At 35.2% G+C, this 26,853-nt stretch overlaps 2 protein-coding genes across 5 annotated transcripts in view; one reads left to right on the forward strand and one right to left on the reverse strand.

The window, feature by feature from the left end:
• Positions 1-26,853, reverse strand: part of unc80 (unc80, NALCN channel complex subunit) — a 71,202-nt gene that overhangs the window by 3,353 nt on the left and 40,996 nt on the right. For 3 of the 4 annotated variants that reach the window (XM_019040911.2, XM_019040909.2, XM_072299463.1), the window contains 20 exons: positions 26,500-26,663; positions 16,455-16,709; positions 15,843-15,975; positions 15,350-15,490; positions 14,919-15,112; positions 14,184-14,294; positions 13,569-13,798; positions 13,094-13,289; positions 11,888-12,106; positions 10,719-10,864; positions 9,700-9,877; positions 9,144-9,296; positions 8,499-8,702; positions 8,202-8,318; positions 7,452-7,595; positions 6,502-6,522; positions 2,873-2,996; positions 2,333-2,548; positions 1,676-1,869; positions 317-802 (listed from right to left, as the gene is read on the reverse strand). In XM_019040911.2, the coding sequence (XP_018896456.1) occupies positions 317-802; positions 1,676-1,869; positions 2,333-2,548; positions 2,873-2,996; positions 6,502-6,522; positions 7,452-7,595; positions 8,202-8,318; positions 8,499-8,702; positions 9,144-9,296; positions 9,700-9,877; positions 10,719-10,864; positions 11,888-12,106; positions 13,094-13,289; positions 13,569-13,798; positions 14,184-14,294; positions 14,919-15,112; positions 15,350-15,490; positions 15,843-15,975; positions 16,455-16,709; positions 26,500-26,663 (3,626 nt within the window). The remainder of the gene's footprint in view (positions 1-316; positions 803-1,675; positions 1,870-2,332; positions 2,549-2,872; positions 2,997-6,501; positions 6,523-7,451; positions 7,596-8,201; positions 8,319-8,498; positions 8,703-9,143; positions 9,297-9,699; positions 9,878-10,718; positions 10,865-11,887; positions 12,107-13,093; positions 13,290-13,568; positions 13,799-14,183; positions 14,295-14,918; positions 15,113-15,349; positions 15,491-15,842; positions 15,976-16,454; positions 16,710-26,499; positions 26,664-26,853) is intronic. The other variant, XM_019040910.2, reaches the window with a different exon arrangement.
• LOC109030110 (uncharacterized) lies at positions 18,559-24,755 on the forward strand. The gene is made up of 2 exons (XM_072299462.1): positions 18,559-18,709; positions 21,361-24,755. Exon 2 carries the CDS (start codon positions 21,376-21,378, stop codon positions 23,458-23,460), a length of 2,085 nt encoding a protein of 694 aa, XP_072155563.1. The 5' UTR covers positions 18,559-18,709; positions 21,361-21,375; the 3' UTR covers positions 23,461-24,755.

The following is a 26,853-nucleotide window of genomic DNA, read 5'->3' on the forward strand; positions in this document are numbered from 1 at the left end:
TGGATACAGATGGGAGGGGGGACAAGAGGTGATAGAAACCGGTCTAAGAAAAAACGGATTTGTTGAACATCTGAAACACTTGAAGCTGCAAGTGGATTTTATGACTTGCTTGGGCCTCAATAAATAGAAAATAATCTGTGAGGTTTTTTCAACATTCCGATGGTACTGAGCGGACAGCGGATGGCCCCTATACTGTAGCCTTGCCATGATGAGCAATTGGACGTATTTCTGCCAAACGGAACTACGTGCATTATGATGTGAGCCCTGTTAAGCATATATTCTTATGGGTCTCAGGGCGAATATAATAAATTATTACCTCTATCCTGCTTTTCCGTAAGCGAAAAGTGCGTCCACTCTGCGCTTTGGACCGATGAAGCCTTGACTTGGTCCTCCCATTAACTTCATTAGAATTATCATCATCCGGACTCAATGCATCAGCACCAGCTGAGAACTTTGTCTTCTCAGAAAAAGCAAAGCTTTCAGGTGTACTGGATTGCGATTCTCTATGTGATGTCTGTTGATCGATATGAGAGCCACTCCCGGGCCAAAAATCAATCAACGATGGGCGATGGTGTCGTTGGTGAAGTAACATATCACTTGTTGAGCTTTGTACGGTTTTTTCTTTATTTATGGTTGAGGTTTGTTTCTGAAGCTCCAGTTTTTCTTTTAGGTCTTTCATTTCTTTGAAAAGTTCCGTCAGAAGAAGTGCCCTGCATTTTGGTGGAGGAAGTTGCCCCATTAATTTCTCCTTAATTGAGGTATACAAATGCCTTTCCTCCTCTGAGAAGGGTTTGAGAAGTAACTGAAATCACGAACATACACACTTTAATCCAAAACTGAGGCAATAACTAAAACCAATATTTACATTAAAAATGGAACAATGAAAATGGTTAGTTCGTTCACACTTGTAGTCTTATTTGAGTAGGGTTTGATAATAGAATTTTGGGTCTGCAAAATTCTCAACCTTTCTTGATAATTACTGAAAACATAAAATTGAAGGTACTTATTGGAATCATCCAAATTTAAGTAAAAATCTCTGTCTACCTAGAGACACCTAAGTAATTTTTTCCATGATATTTAAGCTATCATTTAGCATTTGCTCCGCATGTTACTAAAAATCAGGTTTTGGCACCTACAAATGAGACGTGGCACTCCAAATGTGACGCCTAAAAACTTTATACAGACTTGATCTCTGATACAATCTTACTCATTGCATAATTTCTGTTCCGTTATCAAAACTTGTTCGGCTCTTGAAAAATTTTACAAAGGACCTGAAAATTAGAACTATGTACAATACAAATTGCTCCTAAAATGTGTAAATAAAATTAGACACTCGTTTAAATTGTAAAAATTTCCTGATTTTGGCTTAAAAAAACTATTTTTTTTATACACCCTCGGATGTAACATAAAGAGAGAGTAAAAGTTCATGTGGAAAACATGCAAAAACGGGCGATTGAAAAGACATTTAATTCATCTAAAAATTAATTTGCACTCTTTTTCGAAGTTGGGGCGCCAACAATAAATTTTCTGTTCACGGTTAAAGATAAAAAATGTTTTTTTTTGTTTTGTTTTTTTCTAAATGCAAATGAGGCTTCAGTTCAGATTCAACAAAAATTAAAACCAAAAAAACAAAACAAAAACTGTACTTACAGTTGTAAAATACTAAATAACTTACTCTTTGGTGAATAAATGGAAGAAGTAAAATGAAAAGAGGACATCTTTGGGTGACTATGAAATCAATAAATTTCCAAAACATTTCCCGCACATCCAACGGAAGTTGTAACTTTGAAATATCTCGAATTGTTTTGGCAATGCGCGGCCAGTCGTTGACAAGCTCCGGCTCAAAACAGACCACCATCATTTTTAGTGCTAAAATAGAAATGAAAAGATCACCATTAAAAATATGATCAAAAAAGCTGGGCTAGATTTGATAATTATGCAAAATTCTCACTATCTTACTTACTTGTCAATTATACGCATTAAACATTTTAAAAAATCAATTCATCATTAGATATACTGCTCCCTGTGAATTTTGAATTATCCTGTCTTTTCAGGCAACATGTCATGAGTCTCCTTCTCAAAACCAAAGTTATTCTGTCTATATTTTGCAGGAACATTTGATTTCTTTGTCCCTTTTATTCATCTTAAAGTTGAAAGTAGTGCATACAGCAAAACAAAGAGGAAAATTAAAGACAAAAGGTGGCTTAAAACCTTGCCAAAATGGCTTTTTTTAATCAATTCATTCTAGCAAAAAACTTTTTAATGATATTGTTCAGGACACACTCTGGAGATTCTAATCGAAAAATCTCTGTATAAATGAAAAATCTCTTACCAAGAAATGAGACTTCATATAAATGTTTTGGTACGACAGCATTTTGCTTTGAGTCACGACCTATGAATGTAAGGGAGCCAGTCCGCATCTCTGAGGCGGTTTTGATATTCTGAGCAGTGACAGGGCATGTTTTTGTCGTCGGTGGCATTAAAGCATGAAGAACAACAGTCAAGGTGAAACTGATATCTGCTTGCCTCATACTTTGTACCTGGACATCTGAAACATCAAAAGTTGTAACTTGTTAACTTGAGTTGCTGTGGAAACATTTTAGAACCAACCAGATTTGACTTTTTACTACTGTATGTACACTTTTACAAAGTTTAAATAATTTGGTATTGTAGCCCCTTAGGGCTTTACTGATGGGATATCTAGGGGGGGGGGGGGGGTCTCTAAGCTCATCAATTAGAAAAATTCAGGTGTATGTAATAGTTGCTACCTACATTGCAACTGGTCACTTTGGTTTGGAAAACTGGTATTTTTTGTTTTTTGGGTGCATAAAAGAGAGGAGGTACGAAAAAGCAGCATTAAGAAAGTACATACCTTTCCTACCAACACCAATATGAAGGCACAAAGGCATTAAGAAGTTCATCAGCATGTTTTCTGTCCTATCTTGGGAGGGAAACACAGAACTTCCTCCACAAACATGTTCCAGCGTATAATTTTCCTACAAGAACAATAGAAAAACACAAATTATTTGATCTGCTTATGTCAAAAGTTTCAATTTCAACTGCAAAACACGTGTACATTACACAAAATCTTTTTGCTTGCAATAGTTCCACAAATACCCATTCCCCTTGTGTTTTTTAAATTGACTTGATGACCCTGCAAGTTTTTTAATATGGAATTCAATTTACATACGATTCAATGAAAAACATGCTATGAACACCATGTAGGAATGTTTCACAAAAAAGTAGAAGAAAGGTTTCGTGTGGCGGGCTTCCTTGGAGACCCGATTAGATTATTACCTACAATTGACAAAGTAGCGACAGAGAGATTACTTTTGAGTATTAAAAGATATCCGTCTTGATTGAGGCACAGTTTAGTATTATTACCCAAAAACCAAAGTAATGCATCAAAAGAGATAAAAAGTATATGATAGGATGAAATGTGTTGAGACAATTAATGTATGTCAAGACATACCATAAGGGTAAGAGTTCAAAAGACTAATATTGACACAGATAAAAATACCCTGCGGACATGGATTTTGCATAAAAATCAACTATACTGCCTAGTTGGCATGTGTTACTCAGACACATTATGATGAGAGAATTTCACTTGTTTGCGAACACTAATTTTTTAAGCTATTTTCGATTTTGATTCAGACCCTGCTTTTGACTTGCCCCTTTCACATGTCTAATTCACATAGGTATTGAAGAATAGATGAAAATTTGTTGAAAATTATAACTAAGAAAATATGAGAGAATCTTTCATACACTGTAATCTGTTAAAATTAAGTGTATATACAGATAATGTAAAACTCCATGAAAACTTTTCAGAACCAATTTTTTTTAAATGAACACAGCTCGCAATCATTTCAGCAAAACAAACATGTTATATCAAGATAGAGGAAAGACTGCAATCTTTACATCAAGACAGAGAAAACATTTGGAAAGGGGAGAGTGAGAAAATTCATTTGAAAGGAATAAACTCAAGGGAATCTCAAACTAGAGAAAAGCAGAACACGTAGAGAGATTGCCCTGACCAAAACTCAATATTTTTTTCAAATTATAATTTTTGAATTTTTGCAACACCTCCTGATTTTGCAATATTTATTATCACTGACAGCACAAGATATATGTGCTATGATAAAGCTTAAAATATTTCTTTGCCGATCATCTTTTGTCCACTCTGCTTCCTTTGGCAAAATTACTTCAATAGAAGACTTGAAATTCAGAAAAAACGTTACGTACTCCCCTAATGATTTTAAAAACTAAATTGAGATTTTACAGGATAAAGTAGACTCAGGAGGGAAAAAAATCTCTCATGCAGTAATTAGACATCACTTAGCAGAATGGATCTATTATAAAAGGAGTTCAAAATTTTTAAAAAAAAAGAAAATGTTCAGCTCTTCGTAATGCTTTGTTAGCTAACATTGCATTAAACATTTTGTAGATAGATATCTCCTACTAAGGGATGTCCAATTTGTGATATCAAAAAAGGTCAGGCTGATATGATAAAACATGAAACTATGGCTACATATGAAATACATATTAGAAGGTCATTTTTTACAGAGATCAAAATGTCCGAGGCTGAACTTATGACTGTTGGAAGATTTTGGAGTATAGAAATTTGAGCCTTAGAGTAGCCTAAATAGATTGGAAAGGCCACATTTAATCATAAAATCAGGAGACTGCAATACGGATATCAAGTAATAATATTAGGTACCTACAGAACATTTCAGGGCCTCACTTTCCACAAAAAGTTTTCTTGAAGCAAACGTCACATGCTCTGAAATGGCTTTCAAAGGTTCGTTTTGAATTTATTTGAATACTATGTATTGGATTTTTTTGTCAGAATTCTACCAGTACCAACAAACTTGCCTAATAAATGCAATAAAATTGTCAAAATTTAAAATTTGACTTAGCAAAGGCATGTGGAAAATTTGACCAATTTTTGAAGTGAAAAGGAGAAAATAAGTAAATAGATTCATTCAAAACAAACAAGAAGTCAAAACTGATGGAAAGGGTATAAGAACACATTCAAACTCCTGTTAAAACGTCCTATGCACCTGCAAGTCACAAATCATTGCTTGACTTTCAAGAGGGCATAGGTACATTTCCAACAAAGATATGGCGCTCTTCTCAGAATGTAGTTGAACCCTCTTGCCAGCAGAGCAACGAAATGAGATATAAATTTTACACATAAGTACATTTTTTACACTAGATGGAGGCTATTTACATAATAGAACTAACCAAACTGAAAAATTGTTGACAATCCAAATTTCCAATTAAATGTTGACCTAAAGAAAATTGTCAAAACGAAAGGATTCAAAATCGATTTATGATTGCAGATGTCAAAACTGACATGAAGACTAGCTTTTAGAATAGTAACGGTTGGTCTACGATTTATTTCTTGAGGACTGAGAATATGAAATTAATATTTCTAGAGAAAAAAATCTTGCAACTTTGAATTTTTGGGTTGATATTTTTGAAAGGAGAGATGGTGAGACCAAGGAAAGGGGCATCAGGCCTTCTTGATATGGCTTTAAGTACATTTTGATGGAAGATTAATAAGTTGTTCAGGTCGTAAGCCAAAAAATAAAATGAATGGCCAATCAAATGTGCCAAAAATCAACAACATTTCATGTGATAATGCTTTGTGTTAAAGGAATTGCAGTCTTTCTCTTCTAATTCTTTTGCTCTTTTACTTGAACCACGCATGCAGTATTCTCTGATGCACATAAATATTGGAATCCCCTTTCTACAATCTGTCAGTTTTGTTTCGGCAACTTAAAGCGTCAGGCACTGATTTTTCTCACCCTGCAGGTAGTTTTTCACAAAACAAAGACAAAAAGGAGGAATTCTAAGCCTCTCTTGGCTTCTTACCACACAATTAAATAAATTTTTTGGCTTTGGCATAGAGTGAAATTTCAAACATCTGATTAAAATTTTATCAAAGTATGACTGAAACCATATCCGTGGGCCGAGCACCTCCTTCTTTGTTCTTCATTGCATCATCTCCTCTGTTGACTATCACTTTAATATCAGTAGAATAAAATTATATCAACTCTCATATGCTAAATACTACTTTTAAAATATTTGATTTTTTCAAAGACAGTTGATTAGAACTGTACTTCTCAATTATCGATCAAGGCCTGTCATATTTTATTTTACGGAATTTTACAACAAAAAATGTAAATTTTCAGAGGATATCTAAATTATATTGTCTTAATGAAGGAAGAAAAGTAATTACAGAAGGTAGAAAAGAGGACAAAAAAACTCTAAACCTAATGAGTAACTGATGAAAATATACAGTAATTTCATTTGATATGGTTGAAATTAAGATTGGATAATCCAACAGATAAATACGTAGCAAATACTGAAAACTAATAAAAGAATGATGCTACATGTTTCAAAGTAATTTGAAAAGGAGAAACTGCTACACATATAAGAAAGCAGAGATAAAGAAAACAGGAAATTAGAACTGGGAAAAAGGGAGCAAAATCTCACCGGAGTCAGATGGTTGAAAATCTGAAATAAATGTCAAACCAATATGTTTATGTAGTGTTTCAAAAGCCAAGAAAATTGGTTGGCGGCATAAAAAAGTAATAATTAATTGTTTTAATGGCATATATAATAAAATGGGATAGCCTTGCGTTGGAAAAAAGGAAACAATTGTTCAGAGGACTAAAATGTTTGTAGGAATCAGGGAGAATGGTATTGGTACGCTTGAACAGTCACGTTTAGACATACAGCTACACAAAATTTAAAGACAATTTTTTCCAAAACATAGAAAAATAAACGATTGCACACTTCGACCTAAAAATTACTAAGTCACAGAAAAATTTATGAGATCATCAATTGATCAAAATTTGATAACTTGGAAAACAATTTTTCCCACAGAAGAAAGATATCATTAGATTAGAGGGAAAAATGTATTCTGACTTCTCTTTCTCTACCTCTCTTCCTCCCATCCAAATGCACAGTTATCGAAAGGAAACCCTTAAAACATCATTAGACACAAAATGCAAGATACCATCTTCTTAAATTTACTCACTGGCAAATTTTGTAGGAACATTCATAGATTAATCTATCTTTTTGAAATTTCAGATTTTTCTTTACCTCTCACAAAGAAACAGATATTTTGAAATTCCCTGCTGGATCATATTTTTCATCCACATGATCGGTCCCAAAGGGCTTCAACATAACTTCTACAAGTGGGATCAATTAGCTTTCCTAAAATCCGATCGAGAATGACATGATACGGTCTCTATGCATGTTCCAATACAAGTCCCTCTCTTGAATTAAGAGAAACACCTGTCCACAAAAGCAGGCACTGCTATTCAGTGCTATAAAAAATGACTAGCCATGGACACGAGGATGACAAAACGAATTGCAAACATAAAAAAGGAAAAGAATGAGGAGGAAATTTGCCAGATTTATATTGTAAAAATACTCACACCAACACATAGAATTTGAAGAGCTATTAGGCTGACTACTATTTTGCAAAAATATGGTGGAGGGGCTTGAGACATAAGAGCAGCCGACGCAGAGGACAAATTTTCGCCACCTCCAGTTGATAATGAGTCTCCAACTATAAGTCCCTGTAATTAGAAGGGAAAAAAATGTTCTTTTGAAAAAATTCTGTGTGTATGGAGAAGAGATACATTTTCTTTTCCGCTATAAAAACAAGTTTTCAAAGGAATACTAGAATCGACACTTTGCATACATTAGAAAATTGATTAATTCTGTTTATGAATAGAAACTATTGTTTAGTGAGGCACGAGAATATCATTGAAACCTAAAATGGACAGTCATTGAAGGGATTATGACAGGATGATGGAGTTTGTTAAAAAATGCTTATTCAAATGAGCATGGATGCCCTATCAAAGCCGTGAATTTTCTCAGTTTTGAATCGACTCTCTTCAATTTCCCTAGTCAGAATAAAATTGTATAAGATACTATGAAGTTAGTCATCAAACATTTTTTAGTTAACATCAAACAAAGTATTTTCGGGTAATTTCTCCATTACCTATCATCATATTAAATATATTTGATAAAACGACCATCTGATGCCTCCGTAAGTTGCAAAAAAAAAACAGGCCATGAGAGAGAATTACAGCTGGCTCAAATATTTTGTCCTAAATCACATGAAAGAGGAAAACAATTTTACCGCGCGCAATACAGCAAGAATTTAAAAATATAAATACCTGACAGGTGTTGACAATGGATTTTAATGGCTGAAGATGAACGATGTAAGGATGTCGGGACAATGTTTCATACAGGCCTTTTAAGAGACCACTTGCTGCTTCCCAATCAGTGTGTCTCTGAAATAAGGGCAATAAAATTTAGAACAGAGAGAGAGAGAGAAAAGTGCGCACAAATTTAAGATGGCAGTCAACCAAAAACCGAGAGAAAAGTTTAGTTGCATTTACGATGGGTCTTCCTACAAAAGAGTTGTAAATTTCATAAAGGTTTTCAGCGTGATAAAAAAGAAAGAGACTTACTCGAATTGAATATTTTTTATAAATTTTGAGAAATGTTTTGTCCAGTCTTCGAAGGATTAACATGAGAGCGGGTCTCATTTGATCCACGGACCAGTCAGTTGATGGTAATAGCTGAGTCATATATCTCTGTAGTCCCTTGCATCCCATTGTGTCAGGATCATAAGGCGAAACTTTCAATAGACTATGAGCAACGTCAGCTAATCGCTAAGAAGACAAAGAAACCACTCCAAATTAATTGAACATATTAAATTTAGAACAAACAAATGAATGGTTCTCAATACAAACACAGCCACATATAATTTGCAACAAAGCTCTGATGTTAATCAATAATTATGCATGCACCTAGAGTAGAGTTGCATTTTTAAATTAAAGCCAGATTTACGCACCTGCTGCTAGAGACAAGACAAATTAAATAATAAATACTTCTAGCTCATTTAATGCTATTACTACTACAGTACTATTTCTGTTCTGAATTTATTGAGACCATCCTCAAGGTAAATATATTTATGACTGTAGGCAGACAAAGAGATTCTAGTTGATTAGGTAAAAGTTTCAGTCCGGAAATGGATCTATTGCGTTAATCATACTACTATCATCATATACTATCATACTATAGGTAGTGATATTTAAAAGACAAGAACTTACAATGTGTGATCGAAAATCTAAAAGCTCAACCGTTTTGCCATCTTGTGGATATTTTTTATTTAACTCAGTCAAACGAGAAGTCGATTTAGTCACAAAATCTGCAACCAGTGAAAGTAAAACATCCCGTGGTCTTCGAAATTCATTCCGTAGCACCTAATGTTGAAACAGAGAATATTAAAACACAGCATATGTAGCACATTTTATAATTCTATTTGACACGGAGATACTGCATTCATTGAAGGGTGCATGTTATAGTTTGGTGGAAAATATTTTTTTCTACAAGTTTTAAAACAAAGAAGTTCAAATTTCAACCATGGGTTATCCAAGAAAACAAGTTTTCCCCAAACTCTCAATCAACAATTTACGCTTCATCAATCAGGTGAAATTAAACGAGTTTAAAAATGTAAAAAAATCAAGATTAGAGAGAAAATAACATTAAATACCAAAATCTTGACTGTTTAAAACCTGAAAGATTAAAAGTACCCTTTATAAAATATGCTTTATAGTTTTGAACAAAATACATGAATTTTTCATTTGGGCTAGGAAATAAACCTACCTCATAATCTTCAATGTCTCGTTCATAGTTCATTAGTTTAGTTCTGCTCCTTTCATTTAAATATTTAGAATGTGAGTCATCATCATATTCAAAACCAGGCGAATAAGGACCTCGACTAAAATTGCGCTGGCTTGATCCCTTGTGCTCAGGACTTGAGCGCTGCGGACCATTGTAGTTCCTAAAAACCAGTCAAACATTAGAATACAGTCTGCTAAAAAGATGCGTTCAATCAAATTAGAATTGCATATCACCATCTCCTAATATAATATAATGCTCCTAAGCCCTGTATTTTAACAATGAAAGATGTCTAGACATGTAACAAGAGTTGTGTATCTAATGGACAAAAAGTCTTTCTGGTATGGAGTTGAAAATCAAAGCCCTCATAGCAGCAAAAATTTTGATTGGTTAACGATACCTATGCCTCTCACAGTTCTGAGCTGACATCATGTGCTATTACTTTCGTTTTTGTCAATAGGGCCTGTGTTGTTGGCTTGTATTTTAACAATTGTTGTCGGTATTTGATATGCCAATGAGAAGACTTTTATAACAAGCTAAATGGCGCAATTTTTCCATAAAAATTCACCAAGTACAGCCAAACTTAGGTAAAGGAAAATTAGAAATCAACTACAAAAATATTAAATGAACTGATGAAACGTCCAATCAAATAAACTATACCAAATTTTAAGTCCAATCAATTTATTTATTATGCACTACGTCAGAACATCAAATATTTCAATGGCCTCTTGTTTTTTTTTTTTTTTTTTGTTTTTTTTTTCTCGCCAACACAGTCACTCCAGTAAGTTGATTTAGGTTCTTATTACTCAACAATTACTTTAAATTTGTATTATCCATTATTTTATTTTATTTCCATTATTTATGGGACAAAACAAGTCAACAAGTGTAGATATTATTCTTTTATTTTTTTTCCTACTCAAGTTCTCTGACACAAGGACTTTCAGTTAATTGCTAAAGCTTGCAAATTAAGAAAATTTACGTCACAACAATGACTTGCCACTTACTTTGACAAGGCTTCACAATTATTTACTAATGTTTGAATGGCAACCGCAAGCTGACTGATGATTTCACGTTCTGTTTTCCCCTCTTTCCGATAACTTGGTAACTGGATTTGCCGCAAGTAACATGGGAGAATTGCCTCCAAGATAATCTAACAGCAAAATCACAGAGTTTAATTTAGAAAACAAATTGTTTTTTAACAGGGAAGGACATAATTCTTTTCAGGTTTTACTCATTTTTATATGAATAAAAAAAAAATTAAAATCATGATATGGCGTCTCTGGATGCATTGAAAAAGCCTTCATTTCAATAAAAAATTACTTAGGCAAAAATTCATAAATATTAAATTTACGATAAAGCAAGCATATAATAACCAAATCACTGCAAAATGAGAAAACTTGCCTGTTAATTGTTTCCATCAGACACTAAAAACAGGTTCAAAATAGCAAATTGAATCAAAAGAAAAGAGAGAACTTAATCATTTTTGCATATGATGGGCTTGTTTCAGTGTTTTGTCCAGTGCATGCGACAATTGAATTCACATGAGGAAGTAAATGTTGACTCCTTTTAATGTTTTCCCTTTTGGTAAAAGACAAAATTAAATTTGAATGAGTCAATCAGATTCCAATGGGTCAGTGGCACTCATTTTTTTAAAGTCATTTTCAAAAAATACAGAGTGAACTACAATTTTAGGAATTTTTTCAGATTTTTTTAACCCTAAATGACAAAGAAACCCGTTTGAAAAACTCAGACGATGGGATTTTTTTTAAACGATATTTTTGATGGGCTCTGATGACGCAGCCAGCCAGGAAAGACAGCGTTTGCTGATTGACTAAACTCAGCTTCAGGCATTGCCTTCCTCAGTCAATTCAACTGTCGGCTTCTGATTAATTGGATTTTTACTAACTATTTCTGACCTTAGAAATGATTTCCTGAACATTTAAATTAACTTTTTGGTCTTATGCCAAAGGAAACGTATACTACAACCCGGCAAAAATTTATTGCCACAGCTTTATTCACTTTGTCTGAGCTCAGGAAGATAGTTTCAATACATACCTACAAATTTAGGATATAATGACTGTGACTGTTTGTTACATCTACTATTTTGGCATCAATTGCCTCAAGAAATAGATAGCGATATTTCACTTTAGAGATGCTGTAAATTTCTTCTTACCAACATTTGATGCGATCGTTGCGAGTCAGCAGCATAGGCAACTACCATGACACATAGAGAGATACAATCAAGCACAGTGACCATCTCACTTTCGTCGTGATAGCAAAAATCAATTGCTTTGAGAGGTTGCTCTTCTCTCACTAATTCACCTATGTTCAACGGATCAGGTGAGGGTGTTTCCAAACTCAACAAAAGGGTAAAAAGGCAACTTGATTGGACCTGTGACGAAAATATGATAATATAACCACTCATAAAGTAAATTGCAACCATGCCTGAACAAAAATTGTAGAACATGTGAAAAATTCCAAGCGAGACGTGACAGGCTTGTTCAATTGTTTTGAATTTTTCAAAAATAACTGAATTGTTTGCTTTAAAATTCGCAGTAGGATGCACATTCAACATCCCAATTTTGAGAGGCTGCGTAGCATCAAATTTGCTTGAAGATGACAGGCACTGGCGAAACAATGGCAATTATGAAATCGGCATTACCACAAGCTCCGTAATGTACTTGAAACTTAAAAAATTTTGTGTTCCATGGAGCTCATGTTGAAAATCTTAATGGCTCCTAGGAAATGTTGAGCAACCTTTAAAACATCAGGGTAAAGTTAGAGATTCAAATGCACCAATCAAGGTAACTTTAATGACTTGATTGGAAAGCAAGACGCATAAGAGCAGTTTTTGCTATTTTAACAAGTATGTGTCAGAAGTTTCAAAATCTTATAACCTTATGACGGAAAGAAAGTTCAGACTCACTTTTTGGTGCTTACAAATTGAATTTTTTCACAGAATAAACTTCAAGACTAGTCTCAGTTGAAATCATCAAAATCTCAAGATTTTAAAAAACTGCACTTATACGCCTTCTTCTCGAATTCCTTTAAATAAAGAAGTCTGATGACAGTTTTTAAACATTGAAATGTTCAGAAAAATTAAACAGCTGCAAGTGTACTTATTTTGAGATTCAGTTTAATTCTGTGGATCCTATTTATTTTTAAAATTTACAATGCAGTGCCGAATATCCATGCACTGGATAAAAAAGCGCCAGATAGCCAAAGTTCCATCCCATTAACTTTTTAAAATTAACAGTTTATATCGAGAGAGATAAATTAGAATTTTAAAAAATCAGATAGGGCAGTCGCATTGATGCTGTAATCTCATCCAGCTGGTGCCCCTCTAGGCAGAAAAACTATTAAATTTTAAAAAAATCACCTTGTGAGATTCTCCAAACTCTGCAGTCTCATCAATATCAAGAATGGCAGAAACACTACCAAACATTTGTAAAATAAATGGTTTTCGATTCATCAGGTAAAACTGTTTGATGGTGTATTCGACAGTCCTTGTAACGAGTTTATTCGTCTGGTGACTTGAGTAAAGTTGCAAAAGAGCTGGAATTATCAGGAGGTATCTGAAACAAAAGAGAAAAGAATAGCATTTGAAAGCAGTGTTGATTTAATGAACATTTTGCGAAAAAAAAAAAAAAAATCTCAATAATCGTAATGAACGCCAGCAATCTTGATAAAACTTCCTGCTCCATTTATAACAATAAATAACCAAAAAATGATGAGTTCTTCCACAAGAGAAGGGTTTGAAAAGTGAGCAAAAACTAAACTACGAATGAATCCACAAATGTAAGGATAAACATTCTCGAATTTTTACTGTCAAAACATTGATCTCAGAGACTTACCCATTGGTTGAGAAGATGTTTTTGAAATTATGAGCAGCATTGATGTATGTTGCACAAACATATCTGAGAATAATGGCATCCTCGCTATGTAAAGCAAGAGCTCCATTTAAAACGTTTAGGAAGAGATGAATATCCCCCGAGTAAGCAAAATTTCCAGCCATTGCTTCAAACATTCGAGCAATGAGACGAACCCACATGAATTTGTGTAAAACATCAAGGCCAAGTAGCTCCTGAAAGGAAAAATCGATGGTCAAGAATAAAGTCGATGAAAGGAGGGAAAGATTTACACTTTAGATAAAACACTTCATTCAACAATCAATTCAATTCACAATTAATGTAAGTAACAATGCATCCGGAAAATTAGTAAAATCAATGAATTAATGTATGTGTAATCAATAATTCTTCTCATTTTGTCTATAAAAAAAATAAGCTAACAGAGAGAATGGATGGTGTTAAATTGAAAAAAATGTTCTGCAGGATGCCTTCTGAGCCATCACTGCAAGGGATGTACCCCAGTTCCCATTAGAGTTTCAAATTCCTCATTTTCTACATCCTAATGTCTCAAAATATGTATGTCGCCATTAAAATATACCAATAATTTCATTGCATAATTACCTTCCCCATTTCTCCGCCTTTGCACAGATCCAGATCAGTCTCTAAGGCTTTCCGAGGAAAAGAAGGGAGTTTCATAAGTTCTTCGTGTAAAAAAACTACTCTTTGCACAACCTGAAAACAAATTATATTGAAAAACATTAATCTAAATTATGAAATCTCTCATCAGGCTTCATTGAAAAATATATTTGACTGGCAGATAAATGATACCCTGAGGTTGTGCGTTTTAGAAAATGGATTTTATGTTGAATAATATACATTTTTATCAACTTAAATCACAAGTTTCCTTCTCTTTTTTACAGAGAGGGGGAGAGAAAGAGAAAGAAAATAAATAAAATCAATAGGCACATGATCTATTGTTGTAGCACACAATGCCATATGGCCAACCCTCCGTTCACTGGATTTGAAATGCTATTATTATGTTCACCAATTTCTCTCAGATGCTCTCTTTTCAAAAGAATTGAAGATAAAGATTTGAACAAAAAAAAAGTGTCATTGAAGCAGGACTTTGAAAAACCCTGGTTTTTGGAACAACACTAAAAGATCTGTCTAAGACAACCTACACGCAGTTAGTGATTAAACAATTTTTGTCAATGAATGCATTTATTGCTTAGTACCATTCATAAACGAGGAATGGATAGGTGAAACTCTCAGCAAAATAAATATTGCACACTGAACATTTTACAAATAAACGAGTCAAGCCTGGTAATATAATTGATGAATTTTTGGAACACATACCATGTCAACATTCTTCAAAATAGCCCACGTTAGGAGAACCTTGCCGATTTCAACAAATTTGCGGTACAATTCTTGTCGCTGGAGGGCATTGAATGCTTCATCAGTTTTCATGTGTACCAGTTCTAGCTGCGGATATTGAGATCTTTTGAAAAAATAAAAATCTCGCACGTACGATGCAGGATTGTGAATTTGATCTGCAAAAAAAGAAGAGGACTTGAATCACTTTCCAGTTTTGTAGGATTGTGCTTTTTAACAAGGGGAAAATTTATAAGGGCATCATTAATAGGTTTAAAAATTGGAACAGTAAAATCTTAAGTTTATTAGTGTTCTGTAATAAAACACAGAATATACACACTCATATTTGAATAGTATAGAGAGAAGAAAAAGAAAATTGTTCAAGATTAAGATAAAACAGATAAATTTTTACTTACGAGATTTTAAATCAACAAGAAAATATTCTTTATGTTGTGCCTCTTCAATTCCAAAGAAATCTAGGGACTCTCGTAGTATCTGACAGAACTGCGTGTCTTCTTGGACTGGGAACTGAGATGGTATGCCACCGCCATCTTGCTCTAGAAAAATGAGGGCAAGATTAGGGATGATTCAAGGTAAACAGCGGGCTGATTACTGAAATTGATAGACAAAGGTATAGCCACAAGAGACATAAGGAGTATAAAGCAATTCTATTTGTTGAGAAGGGTTGTTCTTATAGACTAAGGCTAAGCGAACACGTTACCTTAAAATGGCCATGACTAACTCACTGAATTTTTTACCAAATGAGGTTGCAGTGATAAGTTAACGATGTAATCTTCAAGCTTATACAACCCGAAAGTTGGGGTTTCATTTGTTCGCTCACACGAAGGTTGGTGACAAGACTTTAAGGACACCCTGATAGCCCCGTTTTAAGAAAAAAAAATTTCTCACCATGAGCTCCATGGACAATAATCTTTTTTGTTGATGGTACATTTGCAGTGAGTAAAATTGATGCATCACATTGTTCTTTGCGCAAAATTTGTTTCAAATCTTTGAACATTATCCCCTGGACACTGTGAACAACCTGAAAAGATAAAAAGAATAAGTCAGCATTTGGTTGACGGCAAACTGAAGAATTCCGCTCCTCAAGCTTTTTGACGTACTTTCAAAAGAAAAGAACATCATTTGTGGTTCAAAGTCAGTAATATTAGCAAGATAATGCAAGTTTTAGATAGTATAGAAAAACGTTTTCCCAAGAGTTATCCCCCAAAAATGGAGTTATTCCTCAGTTTTGAAACCCTCCTGTATAATTCTGTCTGTCAGTTTGAATGACCGGACAGTGTTAAAATTAAAATCCAGGATGAATGCTGGATTTCTACACTAGTGATTCATAATAAAAACCTTCGAATTAGACATTTTAACAGCCTGCAAAGCTATTGAAAAACTGAGGGAGGATTTCACAAGATATTACGGGTTATTTTTAATTGCATGCCTAATGGTATCACAAAGAATGGTATGATGACTATGATGTAATAACTCAAATTTAATTGGAAAACCAATTACCATCCAGAGTACAGAAAGCGCTGCACCGATCATTTTCTGTCCATCTTCGTGCGGAGATCGAACGTAGTACATCACATATCCAATGATGTAATTGTATAGAGAAAAGGCAGCTTGCTGAGGTAGTTTAGGCACAAAACGGATCAAGTGTCGAAGAATTTTGAACATTGCTTCTAGCTCAGATCTTTCTCTGGTGAGTCGCTCGAGGATATAGCGGAGAAAAAGACCACAGTCATCTACAAGACAGTTCCATATCACCTGCAAACACAAACATGATATAAATGAGATACTACGGATTAACATTTAATTGCGATTTTTTTTTTTCAATTTTATTTTGGTCTTTAGAAATTAACAAAATTCAATGATTTCGGCTGGGGGCGAACAGAAATGTCATTTGGGCGCGGTAGGGGGAGGGGAGCGGAGTGCAGTCATGAAGCGTACGGGCGTCCATTTCCACATGAGCCGTGGAAAGCATAGAATTATACGGCGAACAAGGCTCACATGGAAATTTATTGAGATACACTCTTACGTCAAAGGAGCGGCAATACCTCCCGCAACCTTGAGGTAAGACCTTGAAGCAAGGAGGTGGCATGAGTGTTCCAAGCATCATTCTGTCTACTTGTCCACCTCTCCGTTTTTGAGGGTAAGAAATCATCGTTTAAATCGATTGTAACCTGATACATTTTCGACCGAAGATCGGTGTATCGATGGCCAAAATACGAAACCACGTATCTCCATAGCGGTGTTTCAAAATTTCTGTTCCTATTGTCTTTTATTTTTGAAATGAAATGATTGACTTCATAACTTGAAAAGTATACAGAAATATTCTACAAACGAAGAAGAAAAATCAAAGGAGTTTTAAAAAAATTACGTTGAATAGTTTTCCAAAGAAAAAATAAAAAATAACAGGTCCACAACGTCGCAAACGGAGATACGTAGTTTCGCACTTTGGTCATCGATATGCCAATTTTGTTCAAATATTCGAACAGAACAGAGCGGTGCGGCAGTGAAGTCAAATAAGCGATAGACGCACAAGTTGGAAAACGTCCGTCAGCCGCTGTACTTTTTACCACATGTGAGCAAGTCCTGATCATTATTTTAGGGGTCATGCGTTACCTCAATACATCTAGTGTTTAAATTCGTTCGTAATCGAACTAATGAAGGCGGCTTGAGGGGCTCCAGCCCCCCCCCCCCCCCCACCCCCCGAAAGCAAAAAAAAGGAGGAAAGGTGGAAAGGAGGAAAGGAAGAAAGGAGGAAAGGAGGAAAAAAGAGAAGGAAAGAGGAGACAGAAGATGAGAAAGTGCGAGAAAAGAAGAAGTCTCAGACCGTCGAAGATATTTATCTCTCTTAATGTAGGGTCTTAAATGAAAACACCGTATTCATTCCTAAAATTCAAAAACCAGAAAAGCCTCAAAATGCGTCCAAATAGAGTTGAAATTTCAAAAATTTTCCAGCTTTGTTGAATTAACAATTTGAAAGTATTTTGTGTTAAAGTGAAACAAGCGTAATTTTCTGCATACTTAGATATATGAAAAATCCGTGTTACAGAAGCCTCAAAATGCGTCCAAATAGAGTTAAAATTTCAAAAATTTTCAGGATCTTTTCGAATGCATATAATTCAAAAGTCTTTTTGGCTGAAAGTTCAAAAAGGAAACGTAATTTTTCTGCAGACATTGATGGAAAATCTGCGTCACGGAAGTCTCAAAATGCGTCTAATTAGATTAAAAATTTCTAAAATTTTCCGGGGGAGGGCCCCCGGACCCCCCCCTCCAGACGAGGGGGGGGGGGTGTGGAATACCCCCCAGACCCCCCAGTAGTTGAGGGACCCCGCAAGCCCCCCCCCCCCCCCCGAAACAAAATCCTGACTACGTGCCTGAAGTAGTTGTATACCGTAAACAAATCATACTGTCCAGAACGTGGGTATTGCTGATGTTCACTTTGCGGGCGACGAGAGTAGTCCCCGCTTATTTGAAAAGTGGCGCGTCAATTTGTATATTTTGCCCAGCGCGCCACTGGAATTGGCGGGAACCAATGGGATTATTGGAAGTTGAAAGTTTTCATTTGTTTACATTTTCATATAACGTGGTTGGTTCTTAGTCTCAAATTCCATTAATCCATTCCCACTTATCTCATCTCCTCGTGGCTAATAGATTCAGGAAGAAAAATTTGGTTTTCAAGTTAAAACAAATAAATAGTAGGAAGAATCATCGCTGTTTGAAATTAATTTTAGCTCTCTGGAAGTAGTAGACACGATTAGGTAAGTGTCATTTCTAAATATACTGAGACAAATGAGAGATCAACAGAAAGACTAGAGTGCCGAGATTAGACCATATCTAAGGAAGGATATAAAAAAATATCCCATGTAAAAGTGATTCAGCCTGACATCAGGCTGCCCTGAGTCAGACTGAATCTGTCAGACTTAGGGTAATTTATGAAACAGCTTGACGTCAGGCTGACTCACTTTTACTTACTAGGCTTACGAAGTTTTGCTTGAGTATCGTTGGAGACTAACTGTTGTGATCATACTATCCCCAATTCTAGCAGGAGCCAAAACTGCATGAATTCATAGGTAGAGAGTGATATTATGCCAGCACATGTATAGGTATGGAAGTACTTAATATCACTTCATCGATTATATCTACCAGAAACATCCATAGTGAGAAAAAAAGGAGGTGTTTGCAATATGAGGATTGTGTACCCTGTGACGTAGGTCGGTACAACCTGATCAGCAAAATCCGAACTGCAAAGTATGAAAAATTGACCATAACGTTCGATTTTTTTGCTTAAATCAACTCATAGTTTTAAACACCTTATGCAGAATGCATTTCTTCCATAAAATATTTGCACCATTTTCAAGAAAGTTGATGATGAAAGTCACCGTACTGACCGACGTCATCAAAAAAAGTCCATCACGCCTGAAATGAAAACACCTCCTTTTTTTTCTCTATGAGAAACATCAAACTGCGACACTCCCTATCTGACAGAAGTTTAAGAAAAACCTTCAGATCAGGAGGTAAAACCTTTTCATAACCAGGGAATGCATCTGTAACAGAATGTGGTCAATCTCTGGCAGTGGCATTGTGTGGGCGCAGAATTGGTGGGGGCTATGACACGTCCAGCAAAGAACTTGGGGGGGGGGGGAGCAATGCAAAGGGGGTAAGTAATAGCTCCAAGCGTTGCCTGTGAGAATGGAGAGGCCGTAACTAGTCAGTTTATTGTAACGTCAAGCTAGTAGATATTTTCCGAAAACAACAAGCATCTCCGGGTCATCAGTGCATCGATGAGTGAGCAGTAGCTGGGTGGACCAATCAGAGCGGCCCTCGATTGGCCAAAGTTGCGTGAGCGAAGCGTTTGAGTCTGAGAGGAGTAACGATTTTCAGTACTACGCTTTCATTTCCTAATTTATTAGGCAATATCACATGTGGGTTAGTTTTATTAGGTGAAATTTCATCCTCTTTCGAAAAGGTTCTTATGAATTTTTGCATCAGATCAACTCCCGAGAAGATATCAGCACGAAAGAAACATAAGAACACATGTCAAACCATGGCCGAGTTTCATCTACTAGCAGAACGTCACAGGGACATAGTTATGGCCTCGCCATTCCTGTAGGCAACGCTCCAAGTTTAATACCTGAAAATGAATTTCACGAACTGATAACCAATGACAGGCAAAAATGGCCTCAAATATTTTCAAATTTTTAAATTAAGTTGTAAATTAAATTTGACAAGATTGAAGCTTTGTTAAATTTGCACCAAAAATAAACAGAAGGGACGACTTGTCATATGAACTAACAGAAAAAAAAGGAAGAGAGAAAAACCCATTTTTCCAAATTTTACTTCGTTCCTTTTGTCTATGTAAGGAAGCGCAAGCAATCAATCATAATTTCTTCGATGGATCACTAAACAGGCTACCAAATCAAGAACCACAATTCTTTAATAATCCCTTTCCAGCATTTTATGCAGAATACAACAGGCGTACCTCTTATCTGATACTTTCCAAATTCAATTCACAAGTTGGAAAATTACTGTTTTTGTCTCAATTTGTTTGAACTTCCCGCTCACAAAAAAACCAGTCTACTCAAGTTAAATGGGCAGGAGAGTGATTTTGGTATATTTTACGGTGGAAGAATTTTCATGTGTAGGTACAAACTCTTTATTTCTTTTTCTTTTTTTCCCCCTCTTTTGAAAAAATTAAAGATACCTACCTTGCATTAGTAGACGAAAGAATTGTGTAGGTATAATCAAGCTCTAGTTATTTGCTTGATAGATTGATTGATTTTAATGTCTAATTTGACCTATGTTGATTGTGGTTTTTACGAGCAAAAAGTTTAAATTTACTGTTGATAATATAAACTACCTACAAACGTTTACTACTTATCTATAAAATAATTTTAAAAGTTTTCAAAGCGATCAATGTGTTCTGCAAGAAATTTGTATGAGAAAAATGTGCTGTGCTTAATTTATAATCCTGTCTAGTGAGCCACTGTGTGAATGTTACCTAGCAATGGAACAGAATATTGCTCTTAAAATAGTTACTCATACATAAAAAAAAAAAAAAAAAAACTAGAATACATTGTTGTATACTGTTACTATCATTCAATTAATTATGCTTCATTAAAGACCTATATAAGGTCCAAAAAACTTAAGAGGAAAAACGTGGAGGAAAAAAATAGTTGTTCTCTCTTCCTTTCCTCTCATTTTTCAGTTTCGTTTCGTTTCATTCTTGAGCTTTATTTCTCCTGCATAATTTCAGCATAAATGAATCTAAACTTCAGTATCTTAAATTTTTCTCCACTTATCCTGCGCTCTACTTGTCAATAGTTTCTTTGAACGGAGTATTTTCAGTGCTTATGTGCACCCATTCAACGTTATTCTGCATAATGGCTGTAAAATTTCCTCTTTATTTTAGGTAATAACTGTCAAAATGAGCTACATAAGGTACCATTGTATGGATTCAGGATCTGAAGAAGATGGATCAAGTTTTGAAGGTGCAGAAGACAAGTCAGATACTGGAGGATCTGTGCAAGATGAAGTCAGAGAAGGAGACTTCGAGGAACGATCGGATGAAGATTTTCGGACCCAAATTTTGTTGACTCTGCAGGATATAAAAGCTCCCAGTGCTTTTGCATTTAGTGCTGTGAGCTCATCCTTGCCAAATCCAGGTCTATACGTGCCCCATCATGGAGTCATGGGCCTACCCCTAACAACTTCAGATGCCCAGAAAATCATCCGTGAGGCCAGTCAATCCCCTTTCGGTAGAGGGGAAGAGACAATAGTTGATACAACAGTGCGTAAGAGTTGGGAGCTGAAGCCAGAGCAGTTTTCTCTCCAGAATCCAAAATGGCAAGGGGCAATGAAAAAGATCCTTGAAGATGTCAACCGTGGACTGGGAATAACAAAAGGAACAAAAAAAGTCCGAGCGGAACTAAACAAGCTTCTATTGTACGAGCCAGGGGCATTTTTCAAGCCTCACAAAGATTCAGAAAAAGCTGATGGCATGTTTGCCACGCTTGTTATCTGTTTGCCATGTCCACACGAAGGTGGAAAACTAGTCTTGACGCATAACGGTGAGAAGTACGAGTTTGAAACATCTGCTTCATCAAATTATGAATTTTCATATGCTTGTTGGTACGCAGACATAACACATGAAGTGCTTCCTGTAACATCAGGTCATCGCCTGGTTCTCACTTATAATCTCATTCAGCAAACAGACTTTGAGATACCACCTTATGAATTGGCCCTTGAGCATGCAAAAAAACTTTCAACATTGTTAGAGGATTATAATTTGCAGCTTGAGAGAGAAGCTGGAGATAACAAACTACCACCAATGCTGTTGCATAAGTTGGAACACAAATATACCCAAGCCAATTTACGATTGAAATTGCTCAAACCTAAAGACTCTGCCCATGTTCGAACGCTTACACAGGTATCAACAAAGCTTGGGTTCAAAGTTTACCTTGCTACTCTGGAGCTTGTGGTCAATACCTGTGATGAAGGCATGTTAGACGAATATAAACTGCAAATGTTGAACAATATGGTCGACCTTAATGGCAAAATTCTTACGAAACATTTTAGTATTCCAAAGGGAGCCTTGCTAGATCCGACACCACAAGACGATGACAATCCTGACGGGGAGGAACATGAAGGTCCAACAGGTAATGAAGGTAGTCCAGCCACATTCTGGTACAAAGACACAGTTGCCATTCTTGTACCACCTTCAAAGCAGCTTGACTTCGTATTCAAATTTGGTTTTAAAGGGAAACTTATTCGACCATTATTCTACAAACTCATAAAAGAATTTTCAGAGGACCCGACTCAAAAATCAAAATTGAGACAACTGTGTGAGCTTGCTTTGAAACAAAAACCCAAAGGTTATCGTCGCTCTGATGTATCTTCAAAGCCTATTCCGCCTTTTTTCAAAAAAGCATTAGCTACTGCTTTGGATGAAGGTTACATTGACCTCTTAGGTGAAGCATGCAAAAGTAGAGGGGACAGAATTTTGCTCAAGAATGCTCGAAAAATAGGACACTTTGTTGCAAACAACGGTATCTCAAAATTGGATGATAAATTGCTTAAGTGTATGCAAGGATCATCTTCTGTCGCCACCATGATAGAATTCTTGAAATTAGTCAAAGCGGGCTTTAGCAAAATTGTGCCAGAATTAAGTTCTGCTGAAAGAAAAAGTTTTGAGCAATGGCTGAAGGAAGCAATATTCTTAACTGTAGCTGAACGTTCAGCCTTGACAGAAGATGATGGCAAGTCTCTGGCACAGTTATCCCAAACCATGGATTGGGATCTATTTGAGTCCAAGGTAACACAGATCATACTAAATGCAGCAAAAGTGGTGAGGAAAGCTTTTGTTGATGAATTGATGTCAATTGCGGAGCAACATCCTCCTGAGGAACAACTCTCATTCATATCAAAAATTAAACAAAAATCAGAGCTTAACAAAGCTGGCCATAAAAGATGCTCAAGCATGGTTGGCCTACCAGCTAAGCGAACCTGCTAAGTGAGCTAAGTTTGAAGTGAACTCCAATTTTCGAATAATTTACTTAGGATGCTCAAGATATTACCTTTCCTGTTTCCAAAGTCTTAGACCCTACAAATAGTGTACATCATCAAAGTAGATTAAGATGGTGACTTTTACCGGAGTTCCTACTGCCCTGAGACATAAGTGTACTCCACAGATTAAAACTAATTCGAAGATGGAAAATTTAAATTTTAATCCTTCTTATGAGATAAATTCCTTCTATTGATTTGCCATTTTCGAATTAATAGCCCACTAAGGTTTCTCTGCTGCACTCAGTTAAGTTTACAAGTCTAATTGTTAAAAATTTAAAAGTAGTGGCCTTAATGCATCCTGTTTTTCTTTATTACCTCTCTTTCTCACTCAGGAATGTAAAAAGTAGAGGAATCGCTCATAAATAATTACTTTATATACATTTTCCTTCTTGAATAATGTACTGGTATTCATTTAAATTTATTGGTTAAGCATTTGATTACCTTCAGAAAAAATTCAGGTACTTCTTAATTTCTTTTCACTCTGGTATTTTTTCCATTTTATGTTCAATTTACCGATTTTTTCAAGAATTGCGTTCCTTGGTCATTAGAGTCATACTCGTATCTTAGCAAAATTCCATTCAACAGATTTGATTCAAAACATTTTGGATCCGAACAATTTTTTCTTACTTTATTTCACAGATCCAATTCATAACCAACCTTTTGTTGTTTTTTTTTTTTTTTTGCTGTTTTTTTCTGTTTAATGTTGAAATTTTAATGATGGTTTGATCTTTCATATTTCTTATTATTTTTTCTAAATGTAAAATAACGGTATATTTGACCTGGAAGATAACATCTCGCTTTTTTACAAAGATGTTTCGTCCACAAAAGCTTTATTTTTGCTTAGGATGTGGCACATCAAGTTTTCATCCCTCTCAAATGTGCCTTCGTATTCCTGGTTGACAGAAAACGTAGAATAGAAAAATTCGAGACTAACATCAGTTTCAAACATGGAGAATTTTGATTTTGACCAACAAATTTCACCTCTATGACAGTAAATCTGTTTTTTCTGTATTGAGAACAAATCTTGATAATGCTCATCGAAGCATTACCTGGATTTCATATTTGTAATGATTTCAACAAATAGTATGTCTACTTTCCTTTACACTTACTTAATTTGTGTTATATAAATGATCCTTTTTCAATTACAATTTGTTATTGCAGTAATTACTTGTTAAGTTTCCATGTACTGTACTTCTTCTGTGTTTATCATCATTTTATAAAATAAATATCATGAGACTTCTAATTTTTTTTGTTTCTTTTTTTTAAAAAGTATTTTATCCTCAACTAAGTCCATCATTAAATTTGTGATGCACCCGAGAAAAGGAGAGGGGGGCTACATTTTTGCATTGAGGAGTTAATTTTGAATAATTTACCGCAACATACCTTAAAAAATTCCAAAAATTGACTTTTCTAGAGCATTTCAAAGTTAAAGACATGATTTTGAGATAATTGCAAAGTTTTGAAATAATTTTACCAAGAGAATTCGGCTTGGGGTAAAGGCCGCATATTCGTACGGCTGTCTGTCAGCGCATATGCATTATAATTCGGACATGTGGTAAAATCACTACAGACCTAGGTACAAATGACACACTTCCAGAATTTAAAGCATTAATGAATACTAATGACTCTAATTAATATATTATATTCATGTTTGTAATTAAAAGCATAACCTTGCCATCATGAATTTGATAACATCTGCTCATATGAATTGAGATGGTGTCCTCTCTGGCTGTTGCTGCTTTCGACCCCCTTCACTTGAAATGATTAGAGCATCAATAAAAATGCAAAATACGAGTTCAAATTTTAACTTAGTGTTCTTAAGATCTGCAAAAATTGATAAGCATCAAAAACTAAAAAACGATATTTCTTACCAAAGTTGCATTTTGTTGCTCTCCTGAAAAACTTGCCTGATCATATAGGTTCCTCTTTCCTCAGATGCAACACATTTTTTTCCCCCAAGATTTTTTCCCCGAGTCAAAATCTTAAAAAGAACAGATCCATCCACGAATTTTGAAATCAACCATTGTTAAAGAGCTTCTAGGTATCAGTTCTCTTGTCCCAGAGTATGGTGCATTGGCCATTTACTTTGATCAAAATACGCTAGGATTAGGCTGACCATTGGTAGAAAATACTATTGATTTTTCAAATAGTTGAACAGATTTAACCGGAATTGGTTTCAAGTATTTCAATTTGCCTTATTTCCTCTCTTTCTCTCTTTTTTTAAACCTAGAAACTCTCTAAAAATTTCTCATCTATCATCAAAAGTATAATCACGAAATTTTAAATTAGAATGTTACTCGGGTAGTTTTCTGTTTAAAAAATATAACGAGGGGAAATAAGGCAACGTTTGATGTTGTTAGGCTGATTCTGGTTGGATGGATCCAGTTCATCGTTCAGTGATTTCATGCAGATTTTAAATGCATGAGGCACCATTCTTAGGTCACCGTTCAAATGGCAGAACTTTTTTTTTTTTTGCATCAAAGATCCCTATGTAGAACACGGGGCTGATTGTACAACTTCGCAGCCCTTGGCCGACAACAAATTGCTGCCTCTAGATTCCAACAGTGGTGACTTTAAGCCTTTTTGATTTTTGAATAAAAAAATTAAAAGTAATCACTTTGAAATTTATTGCATTTCCGCAGTTTGCCACGCCACCATGGGCTGCAGCCCTCCTTCAAATCCTACCTGCATGGTTAGCAATAGTAAATTTAAAATACAAAACGAACTGAAAGAACAAAATCTACTCAACATTGCACATTATAATTTGAGAAGATATCATTTTAAAAAAAATATTATTAAAAGAGATATGTTAAAAAAAGAAAAGTAAATAATGCTTCCATTCTAAATGTTGAGCAACATGGAGAGTGAAAGACAAAGTTGAGCAAAACAAATGCACTACACTACACGAGTGACGGTTTCGCCTAGAATGACCCATCATGAAGAAAAACATATTTGGAAGTAATTAATTGAAGTTACACTGACATACCTCATAGGTGATTTCGTAGACTGCCACTCCATCTTGAGAAACAGCAGCATCATCCAGTAACCCGATGATGTAAACGGCAGCAGTGCACAAACTGGACGGAAAAAATGCATGAGAAACTTGTGTGTGATGACTTCTAGTTTGAGTCTCCATTGGATCCTCTTCACCTGCGGAAAGAATTTCAAGGTGAATTCAGGAGTGTTGAGAACCTATATTTATGGAACAGTACTTAAAACTAGGTTGAAAATACAGTTGTAGTTAGATATAGTGACAAAAAAAGCATGTCTTGAATAAATAGCTTTTCAAAGTTCCTTCGTTTATTTTTATTTCTTTCAGTATTTTTTAGAGAAAATTGAC

The sequence above is a fragment of the Bemisia tabaci genome, chromosome 4, assembly GCF_918797505.1.
Source record: "Bemisia tabaci chromosome 4, PGI_BMITA_v3".
NCBI classification, from domain to species: Eukaryota; Metazoa; Arthropoda; class Insecta; order Hemiptera; family Aleyrodidae; genus Bemisia; species Bemisia tabaci.